The 20960-nt window shown below is 43.7% G+C and overlaps 1 protein-coding gene across 2 annotated transcripts in view; it reads left to right on the plus strand.

The window, feature by feature from the left end:
• Window positions 1-20960, plus strand: part of MOB3B (MOB kinase activator 3B) — a 204724-nt gene that overhangs the window by 58326 nt on the left and 125438 nt on the right. For both annotated transcript variants that reach the window (XM_027088954.1, XM_027088955.1), the window contains exon 2: window positions 18611-19227. In XM_027088954.1, coding sequence (XP_026944755.1) covers window positions 18810-19227 — 418 coding nt within the window. In that variant the 5' untranslated portion in view covers window positions 18611-18809. The remainder of the gene's footprint in view (window positions 1-18610; window positions 19228-20960) is intronic.

Below are 20960 nucleotides of genomic sequence, written 5' to 3' on the forward strand. Positions count from 1 at the left end.
AAAAAAAAAAAAAAAAAAAGGACCCTCATGTTTACTTGGATAGGTTGGAGGGAAAGCCGATATCAGGAGAATTGCTTTATCTCCTTCCCACACAATTTTACCTGGCTTTATAAAATTAAGTACATTCTAAATTGAGACTATTATAAAGACCAAACAAAGGTGTGCCAAGTGTGGATGGCTGCCATCAGGGCGGGTGCCCCCGCGGAAAGCTTAGGCTCTCTTGACAGCTTCCCAAATGCAGGCGCAGGTGCCTTCCTCCTGTGAGCAGGGTGGGCTTGGGTGCGGAGCTGGGGGGAGTACCAGACCTCTGATGATGTTAGGGAACATCTTGATGGGGCCGTCATTGACCTTCCCTGTTTGTGGCTAGCCCCTTGGCTGGAGAAGGGACTGGAATTCCCCATGCTCCGGCCTGATTTTCCACTTTCAGGTCCCCACAAGCCACGAGGCCCTCTTTGGATGTAGAACAGTTTCGGGGCCTAGCTCTCAGGGCAGCAACTCCACCTCTGCTTGTGCTGCCCACTTGGAAAGCTTCTCATACTGGACAAATTGAGAGCCAAGGCCCTGCCTCCTTCCTGTCTAGGCCCTCCTGCGAGCCCGGTGCTGCATGAGCAAAGCTTAACAAACTTGGAGTGATTCCTCGTGCTGGGGCAACACTGCCCTGCCCCTCTGCCCTCCTCTCAGGCGCCTGCGCGGGATGTGATCACATTTCACAAGATCACTCCGCTAGATGAGAAAAACGTGTGGCTGACTCGGTACAGCGAGCCCAGTCCTGTGGATTGCACTCCCTGCAGAAATGAGAACCCGAGTGGAGCGGCCTTTCAAACTGCAGTAAATCAGGGCTCCTTGGCCATCCTTGCCCTGCTCTGTCAGGTTTTGTCTTTTTCTAGAAACCCTGCCGGGTTCAGGCAAATTAGGGGAGAGGAAATTCGGTCCGGCTCATTGCATAATCACTCTCAATTTCTAGGGTCTGGGACCAGCCATCTTGTGATTTAAAATATAAATACTTGCAAACGGTTTCTATCTTGATCAGTTATGTAAAAATCTGCGTTTAAGATGTGCTGAAGTGGCTATCAGATGTGTTTCCTTTTTTAATGTGACAGTCTTCTTTTTGTGGAACTCTGTTTTTCAGTCTTTGACTATATATATTTATATATATATATATTTAACATCTTTATTAGAGTATAATTGCTTTACAATGGTGTGTTACTTTCTGCTTTACAACAAAGTGAATCAGTTATACATATACATATATCCCCATATCTCTTCCCTCTTGTGTCTCCCTCCCACCCTCCCTATCCCACCCCTCTAGGTGGTCACAAAGCATGGAGCTGATCTCCCTGTGCTATGCAGCTGCTTCCCACTAGCTATCTGTTTTACATTTGGTAGTGTGTATATGTCCATGCCACTCTCTCACTTCATCCTAGCGTAACCTTCCACCTCCTCGTGTCCTCAAGTCCATTCTCTACATCTGTGTCTTTATTCCTGTCCTGCCCCTAGGTTCATCAGAACCTTTTTTTTTTTAGATTCCAGATATATGTGTTAGCATACGGTATTTATTTTTCTGTTTCTGACTTACTTCACTCTGTATGACAGACTCTATGTCCATCCACCTCACTACAAATAACTCAATTTCGTTTCTTTTTATGGCTGAGTAATATTCCATTGTATACATGTGCCACATCTTCTTTATCCATTCATCTGTGGATGGGCACTTAGGTTGCTTCCGCGTCCTGGCTATTGTAAATAGAGCTACAATGAAGATTGTGGTACATGACTCTTTTTGAATTATGGTTTTCTCAGGGTATATGCCCAGTAGTGGGATTGCTGGGTCATATGGTAGTTCTATTTTTAGTTTTTTGAGGAACCTCCATACTGTTCTCCGTAGTGACTGTATCAATTTACATTCCTACCAACAGTGCAAGAGGGTTCCCTTTTCTCCACACCCTCTCCAGCATGTATTGTTTCTAAATTTTTTGATGATGGCCGTTCTGACCAGTGTGAGATGATATCTCATTGTAGTTTTGATTTGCATTTCTCTAATGATTAATGATGTTGAGCATTCTTTCATGTGTTTGTTGGCAATCTGTATGTCTTCTTCGGAGAAATGTCTATTTAGGTCTTCTGCCCATTTTTGGATTGGGTTTTTTGTTTTTTTGGTATTGAGCTCCATGAGCTGCTTGTAAATTTTGGAGGTTAATCCTTTGTCAGTTGCTTTATTTGCAAATATTTTCTCCCATTCTGAGGGTTGTCTTTTCGTCTTGTTTTTGGTTTCCTTTGCTGTGCAAAAGCTTTGAAGTTTCATTAGGTCCCATTTGTCTTTTTTGTTTTTTTTTTATTTCCATTTCTCTAGGAGGTGGGTCAAAAAGGATCTTGCTGTGATTTATGTCATAGGGTGTTCTGCCTATGTTTTCCTCTAAGAGTTTTATCGTGTCTGGCTTTATTTAGGTCTTTAATCCATTTTGAGTTTATTTTTGTGTAAGGTGTTAGGGAGTGTTCTAATTTCATTGTTTTACATGTAGCTGTCCAGTTTTCCCAGCACCACTTATTGAAGAGGATTCAAGACTTACTGTATATTTTTTAATTGGCTAAAATTGGTGGGAGAAATGTTTGTGGTTATGCTTATCAGGGTTTTTATAGATTGCTACATCACCTTCTTCCAAAAGGAATTTGAGTCATTTAGCTCTTATGTAAAATCAAAAACTGTTTAAACTCAGGGAGTTGCTTTTGGCTTTTTTTTCCTTAAGTATAAAACGCAGTTTAAAGAAAATAAAATGCAGTCTAAGGCAATAGTATCAAACACCTGTTTTGGTCTCTTGCAGGGCGGTAGGCGGGTGCTGTTTTTCTAGGAGTGGTGGCTGTGTTTCTGTTTTTCCTCTTCTTTCTTTGAACAAATAGAGGAAATCTCTAATGGAGGGTTTCTCAACGAGACATACTGGTGAATGTAGAATCTTAAATGAAAAAGGAGTCAGTGGATGTGGCTTCTTGGCCTCTGTGCTTGGACCAGAAATAAAGCAAGTCCTCACCGCAGGCATTTGGCTGAAGGCCTTTGTTTTCCGCCGTTGGCCTGAGCAGCACACGTCTCAGAGCAAAAGTTCCCCACGCCTTTGGAGGTTTTTAAGGGCTTTTTTGTTTTTTTTTTAAATCTGCGCTTTCATTGTTTTTAAGAAGAGTGGTGTCACCCTCACTTGTCATTAAAGAATAGTGTGGGATAAATAAATAAACCTACCCAAAAAATAAAACCGGAAGAACAAAAGCCACTCCCCTAAATGAATGAAAAAATTTATACCCGTCACCCTTTTGTGGGGTAAATGTTTCCATGCAAGTTGGTTTAGAAACTTCAAGAAGATTTTTTTCTTTTGAGTTTTTTTTGGGTTGTCTTCTATTTTTATATTGTTGGCAAGTCTACACATTGTGGTTACATAAGAAAGTCAGAATTAAGATATTTGGTATTGAAACAGCACCCCTGGACTCAGGATGAGTTTTTCTGGTACTGCCCTGAGAGAGTTCGAATTCCTATCATAATAGGCATAAATGTCCAATCAACACAGGCTTTCTGGCCGCTTTTCTCCATGTGGTCCCTGGAGAAGCCTCCTGAACAGGGCTCCTGCCCTCCTGAAAGGCTCCTGTGCCTAGTGAGTGGAAGGAGGTGTCAGAGCATCAGACCCGAGGAGGAAGTTCCTGCTGTTCCTCGCTTCCAGAACTGGTCGAGGTAGGTCAGCCTCTTCAACAGCCACTGCCATTACTGAGAGCCTACGGTGTGCTAGACCCACTGCAGACATCTTTTCACCTCCTGTCTTATTCCATTACCACCGCGATCCTTCGAGGTGTAATCTAGTAAGAGTGTGTTTATAAGAGAAGGAAGGTGGAAAGCCTATGGAGTTTGCTGTCCAGAAGTGGGGACACATGTCTATATGCATAAGGTCAAGAAAGCGTTATGTTAATGATAAGAATGAAAAGCTAGTGCTTATTACAAACTTACCTTGTGCCTCGTGCTGGGTCAAATGCTTTCTTTGGATAATGTCGTTTAGCTCTCATATGGAACTAAAGTTTAGCAATGTTATATAATAAGTTCAAGAGCCCTGGGAGTCAAACCCAGCAGTCTGATCTCAGACTCACTGACTTCACCACCGTTCTGCACCATACGGGGGCCCACAGACGCAGAACACAGGAGGTGGTGAATCTAACCAGGCTCGCCATCAGTGGTGTAGCTGGTGGACCAGTCAGGGGGAGGGCCACACTCTCCATGCTCAGTGTGATTTCAGCTAGCCCTCCTTTCCCCTAAGGACTTTTTCTGTCGTTCTTATTGCTGGACCTTCAGTGCTTCAGGTGAACACATTTCTGTCCTACCCATTCTCCTCAATAAATGGCTGTTGACCCATGTGGACTCCATGGTAAGCCAGGCCTAGTGTGTGAAACTCTACAGTTCAGGGAGTTCTCAAACACTGAAGTGCATCAGTCAGTATATGCAAAGTGAGGGGTGGGACCCCAGGGTCTGCATTTTAAGCAAGCACCCAGGGTTATTTTGGTCTTCCTGTTTTTTTTTTCCGGGGGTGCCCAGGAGGCCCAGGGAGAACTGAATAGTCAGCGGACAGATGGTTCTAGGCAGGTAGGGGTTGTATTTTCTTCTTCAGCAGTCACCCATCTCTACCAGAGTCCCCAGGGCTCAAGAGGGGAAAAATGAAAGAGAAAAAGAACAAATGGGAGGCAGTGCAGGGGAACAGTGGAGAATACAGAAAAGCCAGTCAAATCCATAAACATTTGTTGAGAATCAAGTGTTCAAAATGAGCGCAATAGAGGGGGAGGGGCAATACAGAGGGAGGGGAGTAAGAGGTACAAACTATTAGGTATAAAATAAGCTATAAGGATATATTGTACCACATGGGGAATATAGCCAATATTTTATAATAACTGTAAATGGAATATAACCCTTAAAAATTGTGAATCACTATTTTATACATCTGTAACTTATGTAATATTGTACAGCAACTTTACTTCAATAAAAAATAAATACATAAATAAAGGGAAAAAAATTCCCACAGCAAAAGAAAAAGGATGAGCAGAAACAAAAGTCAGATCTGGGAAGGGTCAGGAGAGGAGGCAAAGGGGTGGGCTGAGCCTTCCCCGGCGTGGCAGCTTGGGTCTGAAACTTGTCCTGATGAACCTGCAGGGGCTGCCAGATGGATGGGTGGGCCCTCATGGTAGATGGGCGGGGAGGTGGGGGTGAGGTGTGAGAATAAAGAATGGTCCAGACTGTTTGGCACAGAGGAACAGTTACACATTCAAAGCTTTGGGAGCAAAGGAGTAACAACAGTCAGTTCTAACAGCATAGTCAGGAGAGGCTGCTTGGAGGGGTGACAGATGTCCGGGCCTTGCAGGCTGAAGGCTGACTGCAGGTGGGCAAGCCTAGGAGAGGACTGGGGCAGAAATTTAGTCCCTGACAAGTGCGGTGGGCATTAGGGGTCAGGTGAGTCATCTGATTCATAGAGCCACACCTGAAGGTCCTTCAGTGCCTGTTGAGGGTGGGTAGACTAAGAGTGAGGGCCCTTTTCCCTGCTTCAACTGAAGAAGAGAGAGTTTTTCTCTATTTTTATATAATTGTGTCCTGCATAAGACTTCATGTGGGGAAAAACGTCTATGTTGCTAAAGAAAACAAAAAAAGACTTAATAACTACCAGGGGAATTAAAAAAACTATGTATAATATATACATACACATGTATATATTATATATACACACATGTATATATACTATCTATACATAAAAGCATATACACGTGTGTGGGTATATATGTATATATAATATGTGTGTGTGTGTGTGTGTGTGTATATATATATATATATGGTTTGTGTTGAAGTGTTGAAAGAGATAGTTATTGTGAACTTGGGGGCAGTTTGGAAGGGCAGCTAGGTGTCAGGTCTGCATAAACATTTAAGAGATTCCTGCCTTAGTGGAAAGAACCCTGGCACCTTTCTGGGCATTAGGTGTGTTTGTTTCTGTTTTTGTGTTTAATACATTAAGAGGTTGAATTGAGTTAAGTGGTTTTCGAGACTTCTTCCCGCTATGAAACCTCTCAGCAGTGATCTCGCTCGCAGACCTCCCCAGCATATGCGTGGGGTGGGTGGCAGGGTCATGGCTTGAGGAGCGTGAGTTTAAGGTATTGTGCAGGATGATCTAAGGAGACAGTTTAGGGGCCAGGATGCCTGCTGCCACGTCCCTCTGGGAAGGGCAGCAAAGGGTGGATGCAGCAGAGGCAGAAGCTTGGGGATGGTCACCAAAGTCACAGAAGTAGAGTTGGCACTAAAGGAGGTGATGTGATATGTTTTCTTCTTATATTTAAAAAAAAAAAATTCCCCAAGCTGCTTGCTCTCCTCTCTTCCCCATTATTTTTCCTTTGAGGTATATTTTTTAAACTTAGTTTTTAAACAAAGCACACAGGTAAAGGACTTTGCAGCACCATGCAAAGATGGTTACAGAGATCTACAATGAGTTTTGAAACATTCTTTTAAGGCTGGGCATCCTTCCAAAGGAGCTGACTTTTCAGTAGATGCTGGAAAATGAAAACGTGGGCACAGTTTAGATTGGCCTGGGGAACTGCACATCTGGTAGCTGCTATTGATCTTCGAATGAAGTATCTGTTTTCTGAAAAGGTTTCTCTTGTTGATCGTCCTCTCATCATGATTCTGGGAGCGTGGCCCTCTCACCTGGAGAAGGAACTGTTGTATCTGTGCACCATTCGATTAGCAATAATTTAGACACACAGTTCAACCACACAACTTACTGAGTTTCTGCTTGTGCCCCGTCCTGCGCTAGGTCCTCGTGCTGTGATGAAGTCTAGGGTGGGATCCCAGCCCTCCCAGACCGATGGAGGGGCCAGATGTGTGAGCACAGGGATGCAGTGTAGTGTGAGGTTACCGTGTGAGTGTGAGAGAGAGGTGGCTACAAGATGTAGAAGTCACAGGACAGAGATGGTGAGCCGTCCCTTTCTTCCTTCCTCTCTACCTCTTTCCCTTTACTATACCAGAGGTTGAAGTTAATCCAGAGAGAAGCTTGAGGCCATGAGGCTGGACAAGGGAGAAGCCTTATCCGGGTGGAGGTGTTTAGATTCCCCGTGGAGAAGGCTGGCCGTATACTGTTCCTGGATGGTAGCCACCTTCGACCTGGGGCTGTCGCGCCCGGTACTCACTGACTGTTGTGGAATGTTTAGGAACACCTCGCAGATGAGAGGTTCCTCTGTTAGCATTCTCACTGTCCACGGCTGTGGCTGCACAGTATGTGGGAGAGATGAGCCCTGTGATGGGTGGTCTCTCTTGTCTGAGTCAACCCTTGAGGAGACTGTGGATGCCTGGTGTGCAGACACAGACCTTCTGCAGATAAATAAGGTATGTCTTAAACAGGGCCGTCCTCGAATTGATGTCGTAGTGCAGCTCTACTAAAAACCAGCCACGTTTGCATAGGCAAGCCTGTGGGCACAACATGACGTTGGGATCTCCATAAGGGCCCTCGAAACAAATAATACCAGTCTTCTCTAAATGGCTTCTGCAGAAATTGATTGAAGCTTATAGGACGTAGCTGTAGGTCTGTTAGTGAACTTTGTTTGCTCACATCAAAACCCTAGATTTACCCCCCTTTTCCCATGCAGCACTGGAGACAAGGGGCTTTGGGGAAGCAGCAAATAGCACACTCCCTGAGGGCAGGCATCTCTCAGGAGGGAAGGCTGAGCCAGCTGAGCATGTGGCCGGTTGATTCTTCTCAAATTCACCAGTTACGTGAGTTAGTACCTCCACCTCCCCTGGGGTAACGTTAGTACAAGGACAGAGAAAGGCCAGTTGTATCCTTAGGGGAACTTCTTCCTGATAAAAACCAAGAATGGGGAAATGGATCTCTCCTTCAAACTTTCCAAGATTTTGTACAGTTTTGAGGGTCACGTCTTATGGAGAAGATGTCAAAGAACAGCCCAGGTTATACTTGGGACCCCTATTGATCATGAAGCCACTTGAAATCCAATACTATGAGAAATCTGGGTTAATAAATGTAACATTTGAAGTGTGTCTGTCTTTACTCACACTGTCTCACTTATCCCCCAAACACACTGTGATATTGCGTTAGTACCCTCATTTAACCAAAGAAGAAACTGAAGCTCAAAGAGGGAGGGTTTAGCCCAGGAGAGTAACTCGTTAAGGGGCAGAGTCTGGACTCAAGCCCACCTCTTTCTGACTCTAAAGGTAGGGCTCCGTGCAGTCCTCCAGGTGGCCACATCGTTTACAATTACTTGTTTGATTCCGTTTTATTTCAAGCCTCTTTTTTAGCTGTGGATGTGTTCAAGAACGTAGAGAGGATAGCATCATTAATTATTTGTCTCAGTTTTATCGCAGCATTATCCTCCTGTCCATCTGTTTCCCCTCTCGAGTTGAAAAGCTCCCAGGTAGATGTTTGTCTTTTCCCTCTCGAGAGTTTCAGGGGATGCAGCCTAAATCCTCCAGCTGGATCACTGTTGGATAACAAGAGTAACGTTCTAATCAGTTGAGAAAGTTATTCTGTTACCAACACAGAGATGATAGCTGGGTTAAAACCGAACGTATTGTATTAAATGTAAAGCATTAAAAAATTTTAAATGAGAAACTTTTATATTCCATTCAAAACAAGTGTTTGAGAGATTACTGGGAGGGCATGCAGCATGTAATTTGCCCTGGTATATCAAAATTCACGAAATAATATTGCACTAAATTTTATTACATGCAGAAATACAAGAACTTCTTCACAATATTAAGCTAAGTGTGTTATAAGTATTAGGGAATCTTTTTTTAATGTTTTATTTGTTTTATTTTTGGCTGCGTTGGGTCTCCTTAGCTGTGCACGGCTTGCTTCTAGTTGCGGCGAGCGGGGGCTGCCCTTCGTTGCGGTGCGCAGGCTTCTCATTGCAGTAGCTTTTCTTGTTGCAGAGCACGGGGTCTAGGTGCGCGGGCTTCAGTAGTTGTAGCTTGGGGGCTCTAGAGCGCAGGCTCAGTAGTTGTGGTGCACAACTTTATTTTTTTTAATTTATTTTATTTATTGACTTTTGGCTGCGTTGGGTCTTCGTTGCTGCGCGCCGGCTTTCTTTAGTTGCCACGAGCGGGGGCTACTCTTTGTTGCGGCTCGCGGGCTTCTCATTGCGGTGGCTTCTCTTGTTGCGGAGAACGGGTTCTAGGCGTGCGGGCTTCAGTAGGTGCAGCGTGTGGGCTCAGTAGTTGTGGCTTGAGGGCTCTAGAGCGCAGGATCCGTAGTTGTGGTGCACGGGCTTAGTTGCTCTGTGGCATGTGGGATCTTCCCAGACCAGGGCTCGAACCCATGTCCGCTGTATTGGCAGGCGGATTCTTAACCACTGCGCCACCAGGGAAGCCCTTACCTTTATTTTTAAAGAAAACAAAACTGAGGCTCATAAAGGGTGTCTTGTCCAAAGATGTAGCCAGTCAGAGTCATTGCCAGGACCTAACTCCAGACCACAAAAGTTCAAGAAATATGTATCATTGGGGTTGGCACATGACTGTTTACATAGGGCTAGGTCTGTGTTTCTCCCATCCTCTTCCCTAACCCCTTAGATGTGCCGTAGAAGTTCCTCTGGTCTTTTTTGTGAGCTACCTGTCTAGAGAGGCAGTCTTAAATTAGGGTTGAGAGTTTTGGAGTCAGCTTGGCCACTTACTGTTTCTATGACCTGGGAGAAGTTTTACTCTCACTGTGTCTCAAGTTTCCCTGAGTATAAAATGGGGACAATAATACCTAACTCATAATTTTCTATTTAAATAAATTGCACAATAAATAAATGTTAGTTATTGTTACTATTACGTAATTAGGTTGAGTAGAATTTTAACCATTCTAACATTCTCATTGGCTGTTTGCTATCTCTAGAATCTGACTCTCTGTTAAAACTTGAGTCATAATATGATTCAAAGGATGATGACGATGATAGCAGCAACCACGTTACTCAGTGCCTGCTGTGTTCCAAACATTTAACCAATATGCCCTCTGGAATTCCCACAGCAACCCTGCAGATGCTATGTTCTTAGCTACTGGGCTATATTGCCTCCAAATTTTGCCTGCAGTTGGTGTTAGTTTTACCCATCCCACCAAGCTTAAAATAGTATTCTTTTGAAAATTAGAAATGGATTTTCCAATTTCCAATCTTCTAGCGCATTTTGTGTTCTCTAACCCCCTTCAAAGATCTCTTGCAGTGGTTCCAGATGCCATACATAAATTTCCATAGTGCCAGGGATAAAAATTTTCCAGACCCTGAGACTCAAATTCACTTAGAGTGCCTAAAAGTAAATAAGTCTGTTGATAGTTACAGGAACCAACTTCCTTGAATTTGAATGTTTTTCCTTTAAAGCAAGACTTTTCCAAGAAAGAATTGGCATATCCTGTCTCAAAGAGAAAGAAGGAAATGGTAATTGACAATGACCTTTATCCCAGTATCCGATGGAGGTTCTGAGTGACATCACACCAGCTGGTATACACCTTTGCTTTACAAAGTAAAAATACATGTTTTATCTGCCTTATTTTTTTACTTCAGCAATTAAATTAGCTCTATCTGTAGTTACCGCCTCATCCTCCATTTCTCTACTGCCACCTGCCTAAGTATTATGGTCTCAAATCATAAGATTTTTTTTCTAACCACAAAAGTATTCTCTAGCTAGCCGAAAGATTTGGAAATAATAGAGAGCAAGTGGTTACTAACTTGGAGAAGTTTTTTTCTCTTAAAAATTACTAAAATAATTAGGATGCCTTTCATGAATATTAAATGGGTCAACTGAGCATTTATCTTGCAATAATTTTGCTTTCACTATTTATTTTTAAAACTGGGGTAAAATCGAATCAACCCTATGCAAGGTAGAACCAGAGATTTGCCATCTCCCTCATTACTGGGAATCTAAGCCAGTCTCTGCTGGGCTCAGGAAGGACTTTATTTAAGAGACCTTTATTCTCTTTAAGAAAATATATTTTTAAAAGTCAGTCTTTTCTTCAGCACAGTGTGAGTATACGGTAAATTTAACCACACCAAGTAAATCCCACCCTTTTCTTCTCTTTCTTTCTTTTTTTTTTTTAAAAAAACTGTGAACTAAGCAAATAGGTCTTTCTTTTTTCTTTTTTAGAAATTTATTTATTTATTTTTGGCTGCGTTGGGTCTTAATCGCTGTGCACAGTCTTTCTCTAGCTGCAGCGAGCGGAGACTACTCTTTGTTGCAGTGCGCGGGCTGTTCATTGTGGTGGCTTCTCCTGTTGCAGCGCACGGGCTCTAGGTACGCAGGCTTAAGTAGTTGTGGCGCACGGGCTTAGTTGCTCCTCAGCATGTGGGATCTTCCTGGACCAGGGCTCGAGCCCATGTCCCCTGCTTTGGCAGGTGAATTCTTAACCACTGCACCACCGGGAAATTCCCTAAATCCCACCCTTTTCTATCCTTCCACTCTTTTTACTCTTTCTTACCACCAAGTGTCCTCTTCTGAATGGTGATGTTTCTGAGTCTGTGAAATGAAGAATCCTCGTGGGTCTCTGCTGTAAACACCTGTGGATTGATCAATCACTGTTGTTGCTGCCACTGCAGTATACCAGCTTGCATGCAATATTTTCATCTTTGGAATATTTACTACTATTTTTAATGCTAGACTGTCCACCCTGGTGACTAAAATATGCAAATGAAACAATGAGAATGCAACTTGAATGGATACTGAAGAGCTAGAAATTGATGGGGAGTGATGGTTATGCAACAGACTTCTGTAAGGCTGCACCTGTCTGTACTGATTTCATCTGTGTTCAGAAATAACCTGAGCATTTTAAAGCTCTGAAATCATACATGCCTTTGAAGTTTAAAATGAGGCAGCGCTATCTCTCCCAACTAGTCTAAAATGCAACAGTACGGCAGCTCAAAGTTGAGGAAGTAGATTAGTTGGACCAAAAAAAGGAAAAAGGCAAGACGGCTTCTCAGGCAGGAATCTCTCCAATTTTTGGATTGTTTTGTGAGCAAAGACAGTACCTAATGACTAGGAAGGAGTAAAACACTACATAAAGGTTGATAGAGTCACTTTTTAGGCACAGTCCTTTTATTGGAGCCTGAGAAGTTTAGATGAGGTTGAATTTATTCTCTCTCACACACACACTCCTCTAAAATAAAAACCTAATCTACTTTTATTCAATATTTGGAATGTGAGAGGAGGGTTCCATGGACTATTCTAGCCATAAAGAGAAAAAAATAGTGGGAAGATAATAAATCGGGTGAATTATTCTTTAATTCTGAAGAGCTGGAATTTTAGGTAACACATGGGAAAGAACAGCCCATTTGAAAGAGAAGTTGGACAGACGTCTTGACTTTTCAGGACAGCCCAGCAGTTGGTAATATCTGACCTCAGTGCGTAGGCAGTGAACTTACAGTTTGAGGTGGAGTCCCCAAATAATGAAAGGTAGGAGGTCCAATTTGGTTTCACTTTTGTCGTTTCACTTTGATGCAAAGGGTTCTTCATTCACTGTCATTTATTCATTCATTCAGCAAACATTCAGTGAAGTCGGCTCTGTTCCAGGCACCATCCTAGCTCCTGGGACCCCAGCAATGAAGATGGCATGCACTGCCTCATGTGGGGTCCTTCTGGGGCCCCCATTTTCCTCATGGCCTTCCTGTAGTGAATTGCCCTGCCAGGAGGAGTGCTTCATCCCACAGAGGAGACATTAAACCTCCTTTCCCCCACTAATATCTCTCTGGTCCCTCTACTTTCTGTCCTGCCTGCCCTTCTGTACCTCCAACGTCTCTAGAGGTGGTCACAGCTAAAGAGGACACATCTCTCAGGAGTGGATGGGAGAGCTGTTTCATTTCTTCCTTATCCTTGGTGAGGAGTCTTTGATTTTTCAACTAATAAGTCAGAAGACATCAGTAGGAAAAGAAAAATAAGAACTTTTCTTGCCAGTGTTGCTTAGTTACCTTGTCAACATTCCCTTGCAGCCCAGCTGAATGCTTTCTGCATATTTTTATAGTGCACATGTTTTATTGCTATAATTGATCTATTTAGCAGAAAATATGGAGAACACATGGAGCGCCTGTCAATTTTATGCTGTTTATTTGAATAAATGTATGCTGTTTACTTGAAATCTAAGAGAATTTTTCTCTTCACTGTCTTTTTCATTCCTAACCTGAGTAATACCGTGAAGGAATCCCATCATGATCCATGTTGGGGCATTTAATTTTGCAGCTAAAAAAGCAAAAGCCCATGAACTGACCTCAAAACTAGACAGCAAGCTGTGGACTTTCCAAAGGCAGGGCCCAAGTTTTAATTAACTTTGTGTCCTTGGTGCCTGGCCCTTTAGTGAAGGTTTATTGGTTGAATGAGCAGTTAGCTTCAAACATTTCTTAAGAACCAGCACTGTAGTGGGTGTTACTCATAACATAGAATTTGCTATAGTTTTTAGCCACGGGGCAAAGCTGGTGACTTGTTCTTTTCTTTCTGGAGACTGGACAAAGACAGAGAATAACGACAGTGCCGTGGCTAGTCCCACGTTTTCCTTAGCCAAAGCAGCTTTTGTGCCTGAGGCTGCCATGGCAGGAGCAGCAGCCACAGTTCACCTGGCATTTATGACAAGGTCTTCGCTGGGAAGCTCCTGGGTTCTGGGGCTGTGCTCTCCAAATCAATGCAGATCAAGAGACCTGGTCACTGTCACTATCTGTCAAGGCAATTGCATTCAAAACACTGAGTCTCTCATTGTTTTTGTCACATACACGCAGGCACACTCAGCTGATAACTAGGTTTATGAAGCAAACTGTTGACAAAACAACAAACGGAAGTTTATTTAGTCATCCCCTTTCCCAGCCAGTAGGGCAGCCCACTAACCCAGTACTCCTTAAAGCATATACTTCTGAGATTTTGTTGAAATTCAGGTTCAGATGTACTAGGTTTCGGGAGAGGCCTGAGAGTCTGCATTTCTAGCAAGCTCTCTTAGTTAGATCAGGCCTTGATACTTAAAGTGTCATCCGTGGGCCAATAGATTTGGCATCACTTGGGAACTTGTTAGGCCCGCAGACTCTTAGGCGCCACTCCAGACCTACTGGACCAGAACCTGCATTTTAACAAGATCCCATGTTCACATTTGAGAAGCACTGCTCTAACCATGTAATAAGCCTACAGTGTCAATTATGGGCAAGGGTCCTGCTGGGGCTCTGGGTTGAAAGTAAGGTTAGATGGATTTCTTTTTTTTTTTTTTAAACATCTTTATTGGAATATAATTGCTTTACAATGTTGTGTTAGTTTCTGCTGTATGACAAAGTGAATCAGCTCTGTGTATACATATATCCCCATATAGATGGATTTCATATAGTTGCCTTTTCATATAGTTGCCTTTTTACTTCAAAACTCTTTTGTGTACCTGCCTCAGTAGAGCATCTGACGCTCAGATAAAGACACGGACAGATGCCTCTTTGTTCAGTCATTCAGTGGTGTGATGAATTTGTTTTTATCCATCCTGGAGTGCCATTGTCTTTAAACACAGGGGCCCACTGACCAACCTATCCCTTCTCCAGAAAACTTTATTCTAGACAGAGAAGTTTGACCGGGAGAGACGTGTCTGAGCATGTTAGAATGATGAACACATTGGGGACAGCGTTAGGAGATGGGAGTTTCTGTTTCCTCATCTGTAAAATGCAGATAATAATACCACCTGTTCTAGCTTCCTTTACAGGCTTGTGAGGAGCTTTGACATCTACCTGTGAAGGGGCTTTGAAAACATAAGGATGTTCATGAGATTTTAAAGCAACTTTAGTGAGAAAAAAATCATATATATTTCAGTACCGGAGAGGTCTGGATTCAAAACTTAGCCTTACCATCTACTAATTTTGTGATTTCTGCAAAATTATTTCATATGATTGAACCTCAATTTCTTTTTGTATAAAACGGTCATAAAATCCTCCATCATGCAAAGTTGTAGTGAGGATTAAAATGTTAATAACATACGTAAAAATCCGGTGCATAGTAGAGTTTAATAAATGGTAGCCAAGAGCAGCACATTAAGGGACTTCGTTGAGAAATAATCGTACGAAGATGACTGTTCCCTCAGGTAAGCCTGTTATACAGGAGCAAAAAGCAAGAGTGACTTTAAAGCTGGTTAAAAGTTTGAATAAACACCCATCCATTTCAAGAGATTGATGTCTTGAAGTTTGTTTTCTAAGTATCTCTGGAAGAAAAATTCCCAAACCTCAAACAAGGTTTTTTTTACATTTAAATATTAGTGAGTACCAGCCACTGGTAGGTTTTGGGACGAGGAGGATTTGCTATGATTATCTGTCTCATTCACACGCTCTCAACAGAGGTGCCAGAGGGACTTGGTAGTGTCCATGAGAGCCTGGCACTGGTACAGAGGAAGGTTTCCACTTTGGTGTCCGTGCACCCAGACATGCCAGGTCCTGGGGAAACAGCAGAATTAGTGATAACGAGGGTCATGTAAGGTGATGAGATTGCTCTGAGGACCGTGGGAATTGATTGATGGTACCCTCATTATCAGAATAACAGAACAGCAAGTCTTATTTACTGGAGACATGAGGGCGTGGCTGCTGGGTTGTTGCTGCTTTACTGTCAGCAATTAAACATTTGCGATACAGAGGGACTTGTCTCTTTTAAGAGAAAATAAACCTTCTCGTCCTCCTTTCCCTATCTTCCCAACCTCTAGCTTATATTTTTATTTTGGAAATGCTCTTTGAAGGCCCTCGGCTTTCTTAAGTCTCTTTTCAGGCAGGCTAAGCCTTTGGGATGGTATTCTTTTTTTTTTTTTTTTGCGGTATGCGGGCCTCTCACTGTTGTGGCCTCTCCCGTTGCGGAGCACAGGCTCCGGACGCACAGGCTCAGCGGCCATGGCTCACGGGCCCAGCCGCTCCGCGGCATGTGGGATCCTCCCGGACCGGGGCAGGAACCCGTGTCCCCTGCATCGGCAGGCGGACTCTCAACCACTGCGCCACCAGGGAAGCCCCTGGGATGGTATTCTTTTGAAGAAGAGATTGCTACAGTGTGCAGAGTTTGTGTGGTGATAACCTTCCTGGTGATCTTCCGAAGTACCGCGAATGATTTCACAGACAGCCAAAGGCAGGGTGTCACATGACCCGCTTTTCCGCACGGATCTCTTTGAGAGGGTGTGTACACTCGAGGCCAGGTGAGGAGGGACAAGAACACCTCACTGATAATATGGCCTTGCAGTGAAAACCTAATAGGAAGAAGGGTGGGCTTAAGAGGGAGGGAGGGAGCCGACCAAGGCTGCAGGGAGGCTGCAGGGAGTGGCCAGAGGAGGCATTCAGCTGAATAATCAGCAGTTCTGAGTGAAGCGCAGAGCCTGTGAGAGGCAGTCGGAATGTCTTAGCTGGTTTTGGTTTTTGTTTTGCCGGAATAACTTAAGGTTGAATGCATCACTGAGCCGTGTCTGAGTGTGGCGTAACAGAGGAGTGGATCAGTGGATCCTGCTTCAAGTCCGTTTTAACTGATGCCACGATGGACTCTTCTGACTCCGGCCACAGCTGTTGGCTCATTTTGCTAGGGTTTGACCCATGAATGGATCAGTGAGCTCCTCTCTGTTTCCAGGCCACAGGACATCGTCTGCACTTCCAGCCAGTCGATACTTGTGGTCTTTGGGGAATACGTGGATGGAAGCTGTAGGTAAAGGGGCTTCATGAACCAGCAGGAGGGACAGGTTGAAGAGCATCACTTTTTAGAACATAAGGCTACGTGGAAAGAGCATTTGCTAGCAATCAAAAAGTGAATTTCGATCCTAGCCGTGTCCCTACTCACTATGGGACCTTGTTCAGCAAGTAATTTTATCTCTTGGAGACCCAGGGATAATGATACCTACTACAAATCTACTACACCTATTCTGAATCTGCTATAAATCACACCAGAATTTTAAAAGGGTCAAATGAGGTGATGGAGAAGAGAGCACTGAAGACTTCAAAGCTGCCCTGTCCAGTATAGTAGCCACTAGCTGCATGTGGCTTTTTGGATTATTAATTAATTAAGTCAATCAATTATTTAATTAGAATGAAATAAAATGAAAAATTCAGTTTCTCAGTCACACTAGCCACCCTTTAAGTACTCAGTAGCCACATGTGGCTAGCGGGTACCATACTGGACAAAAAAGATGCAGAACATTTACGTTATCACAGAAAGTTTTATCAGGTAGTGCCTCAAAGCACTATTTAGGATGTAAAGGATGGCATGTTGTAAGGGTGATAAGTGCTGTCATACTTAGGGGTTCTTAGAAAGAAACAACCCACTCAAGTTAGCTGGAGTAAAATGAGATATTTGACTAATTCAAGAAAAATGTATATGTCCCAAGGGTTGGAAACACATCTAGGCTTCAAGAGGAAATGGAACCAGTTCCTATGAGGCTATCAAGAACAAAAGAAGCTACTCTCTCCCCACTGTCTCTCTTTCTCTTGTCTTCCTCTGCCTGTGGTCACTTGTGCCCTTGGCTCTGTTTCTCTGTCTGTGCATATGGCATCTTTCTTTCTCTCCTCTTCCTCCTTCACTTCTTCCCCCTCTTCTCCTCAACACCTCCCCCTTTCCTCCCTCCCCTCTCTGCAGACCAGCTTTCTCAACTGTACTACACATGGTCCAAATAGGGCTCAAGCAGACCCAATTTTGTAAAAAATTTGTTTAAGTATCATTGATTTACAATGTTGTATTAGTTTCTGGTGTACAGCAAAGTGATTCAGTTATACATGTATAATAGTTTGCATTTGTTAATCCCAAACTCCCAATCCCATCCTTCCTCCCCCTTGGCAACCACAAGTCTGCTGTCTATGTCTGTGAGTCTGTTTCTGTTTTGTAAATAAGTTCATTTGTGTTATATTTTAGATTCCACATATAAGTGATATCATATGGTATTTGTCTTTCTCTGTCTGACTGACTTCCGTTGGTACAATAAACTCCAGGTCCATCCATGTTGCTGCAAATGGCATTATTTCATTCTTTTTTATGGCTGAGTAATATTCCATTGTATATATGTGTATATGTATATATCACATTTTCTTTATCCATTCATCTGTCAATAGACATTTAGGTTGTTTCCACGTCTCCATGTCTTGGCTATTGCAAATAGCGTCAGGCAGACCCAGTTTTCATCACTTCTCAGGGATAAAGCCTAACAAAGGCTGGATCCTGATTCGAAATTCCCGGGGAAGCCCGCTGGGTGTGATAGCCACCCCTGCTCCAATCAGCTGTATCCAGGAGGATGGGGGTAGTGTCCGTATGCTTACTCAATAGGGGCAAGTGGCAGGGTGGGGCAGATGCTCTAAAAAGGAGCATATGGGGATGTGTCATTGACTAACATGCTCATCCTTAACACCTTGGAGCAGTCCATTGAAACTATGATCACACAGGGAAAAGTTCCAGAGATTTGATCAAGGCCATGAAGAAAAAGGGTGTGATACTTTTCCTCCTTTGGCTATTTGGTCATATGATTTGATCACCAATCCGGATTCTCAGGGGTTTGGCTTCACTTCCATGTCCTTATACCTGGATGGAAGTGGGCACAGCCAGAAGTGAGATGGAAGTCAGGTCTAAGCCTTTGTCATTTCTTAAATGCAAACGGGACACTAATGAGACCCTTTTCTCTCCTGCCTTTAGGAAGAAACATGAGGTTCCCCTGGAAATCATTCAAGAGGAAGATGGAAGGGGCTGTCTAAAAAGAGATTGAAAGCTGCAGACCGCAAGACTGGGGCCAGAGGGCTGGCAGTGGAAAACCCTGTTGGGTTGTGATCTCTCATTGAAAAGTCCCAGTTGCCTTTTTGCTTCCTGCAGGGGGAAGGAAGAGAAGGAGAAGACCATGTCCATAGCCTTGAAGCAGGTGTTCAACAAGGACAAGACCTTCCGGCCGAAGAGGAAATTTGAACCTGGCACGCAGAGGTTCGAACTCCACAAACGGGCTCAGGCATCCCTCAACTCAGGCGTGGACCTGAGGGCAGCTGTGCAGCTGCCCAGCGGGGAGGACCAGAACGACTGGGTGGCGGTGCACGTGGTGGACTTCTTCAATCGGATCAACCTCATCTACGGTACCATCTGTGAGTTCTGCACTGAGCGGACCTGCCCTGTGATGTCAGGGGGCCCCAAATACGAGTATCGGTGGCAGGATGACCTCAAGTACAAGAAGCCGACTGCACTGCCAGCCCCCCAGTACATGAACCTTCTCATGGATTGGATTGAAGTCCAGATCAACAATGAGGACATATTTCCAACGTGTGTGGGTAAGTCCATGACCAGCTTCCTGGTTATTTTGTCACTCCCCACCCAAGCTTGGAAGGTTTGCAGGGGCTGCTTCTGGGACTGCCTTTGAATGCCGGATAGCACCTATATCAGTGTTTCCCTAAATTCCATCACTCACATAGCAGCAATTTCCTTTTCCGGATCTAAGGACCTTATTGAAAAAAAAAAATCATTCGTAGACCACTTAGAATTATTTTGTAGACCTAAATAGTGGGAAACACTGGCTTGATGAAAAGTTGGATTTGATCTTATTGGCTTCATTAGGATTAGACTCCGAACCCACCCAGAGCTCCTGGTAAAATTTTTAATTTGGAGCTAAGTAACTAGCTAGTTACATTAACTCTGGTGCAATTATTGGTACTCGTCTCTCAGGGTAAAAAATCCCAGTGTGAGAATCCGTGGATTTGTTTGGGAATCAAGCAAACAGGCAGTTAGCATTTTGGAGAAATAAGATCCTGGCATTCTTTTCTCCCCTCTCCTGATCATAGGTATTAATTTCAGTCTGTACTATTAACTCTGGACCCTTGTGTAGCTGCTAGACCAACCCGGACACCTGAAATGCAAATGCTTTTGTTTGCTTTGTGCTCTGAGCCATAAAATTCTTCAAGGGGAGAGACCAGACCTTTCCTATCTCTTATATTTCTTTATGCTGCTGATCATTGAATCTGCAAGCCTGGCAGGTTGAATTCAGAATTCAGTTTTTAGGGCCTTAGGTTCAGTAAGGGTGAGCATTCTCTTCTTTGCACTGATGTACCTGTGATACCTAGCATGGTGCCCTGGAACCTTTTAGGCATTCAGGAACTATTTGTGGAATGGTTGAAAAAATACTTATGCTGCTGGAAAATATTATTGAAAAGCTCTGAGATAGTTGGGGTATTAAAAGAAAGAAGCGTTTGAAACACATTGGTGAAATCACCTTTAGATGGGGCATGTGTGTCCCCATGTGGCATATGGAAAGTTGAAGTGGGCTGTATGGAAGTAATTATGTTTATACCAGAAAAAAAATGTATATAAATTGATTAGGGCAGTAAGTCCATCTTGAAACATTCAGCACACAAACCAATCTGCTCAGAATCCTCGTGTTGACCTGTCCAGTTTCCTCACATACTTTCTACTGCCCTTGTTAGGGCAGGGACTGGGGTGTATGGCAGCACAACCCCCCTTGGTTGGCTCACCAGCATATGAGGAAGAAGGAAGGTTTCAGAAACTCCCCTGGCTGTATAATTGGCGCCTTGGAGGAGTAGCAGTTTCCTAGGTTCATGTCTTTTTGCACTTTCATTGACTGTCAGAGGCTTCTTCTGGAGCTGGGAGGAATTTGTCTTTTCCAAAAGCATTACAGGCAACTGCCAATGACTCTGCAGAACATACGACGGCAGTAAAGGTAAATAAATGTGGGCAAGGATCCCTCCTTGCTGCCCTTCCCCTTCTGTTTCTTTGACGCTTTGAACTCTGGGCACTTCTGTTCTCTCTGGCAGTTGTGGTTACCACATAGAGTTGCTGACCAGAAATAACATCACAGAGCCTGGTGTGTTACTTAAGAGTGAGGAAGCTTCTGGCCATCTCCCTGGAAAATAGAACATCATAGGTGATTTTAGACTTTGCTTGGAGGAGATCACTGCATGCCGCCAGATCCCCCAGAGCGATTGACTTTGCTTTCTTTTTCTAGATGGTTTCCCTAGCCATTCAGTGTGCTTGGGGAACACTCACCTGATCA

This window comes from Aethalodelphis obliquidens, unplaced genomic scaffold (assembly GCF_003676395.1).
Source record: "Aethalodelphis obliquidens isolate GAN/ISIS:26980383/991018 unplaced genomic scaffold, ASM367639v1 scaffold64, whole genome shotgun sequence".
In the NCBI taxonomy this organism is placed as follows: domain Eukaryota; kingdom Metazoa; phylum Chordata; class Mammalia; order Artiodactyla; family Delphinidae; genus Aethalodelphis; species Aethalodelphis obliquidens.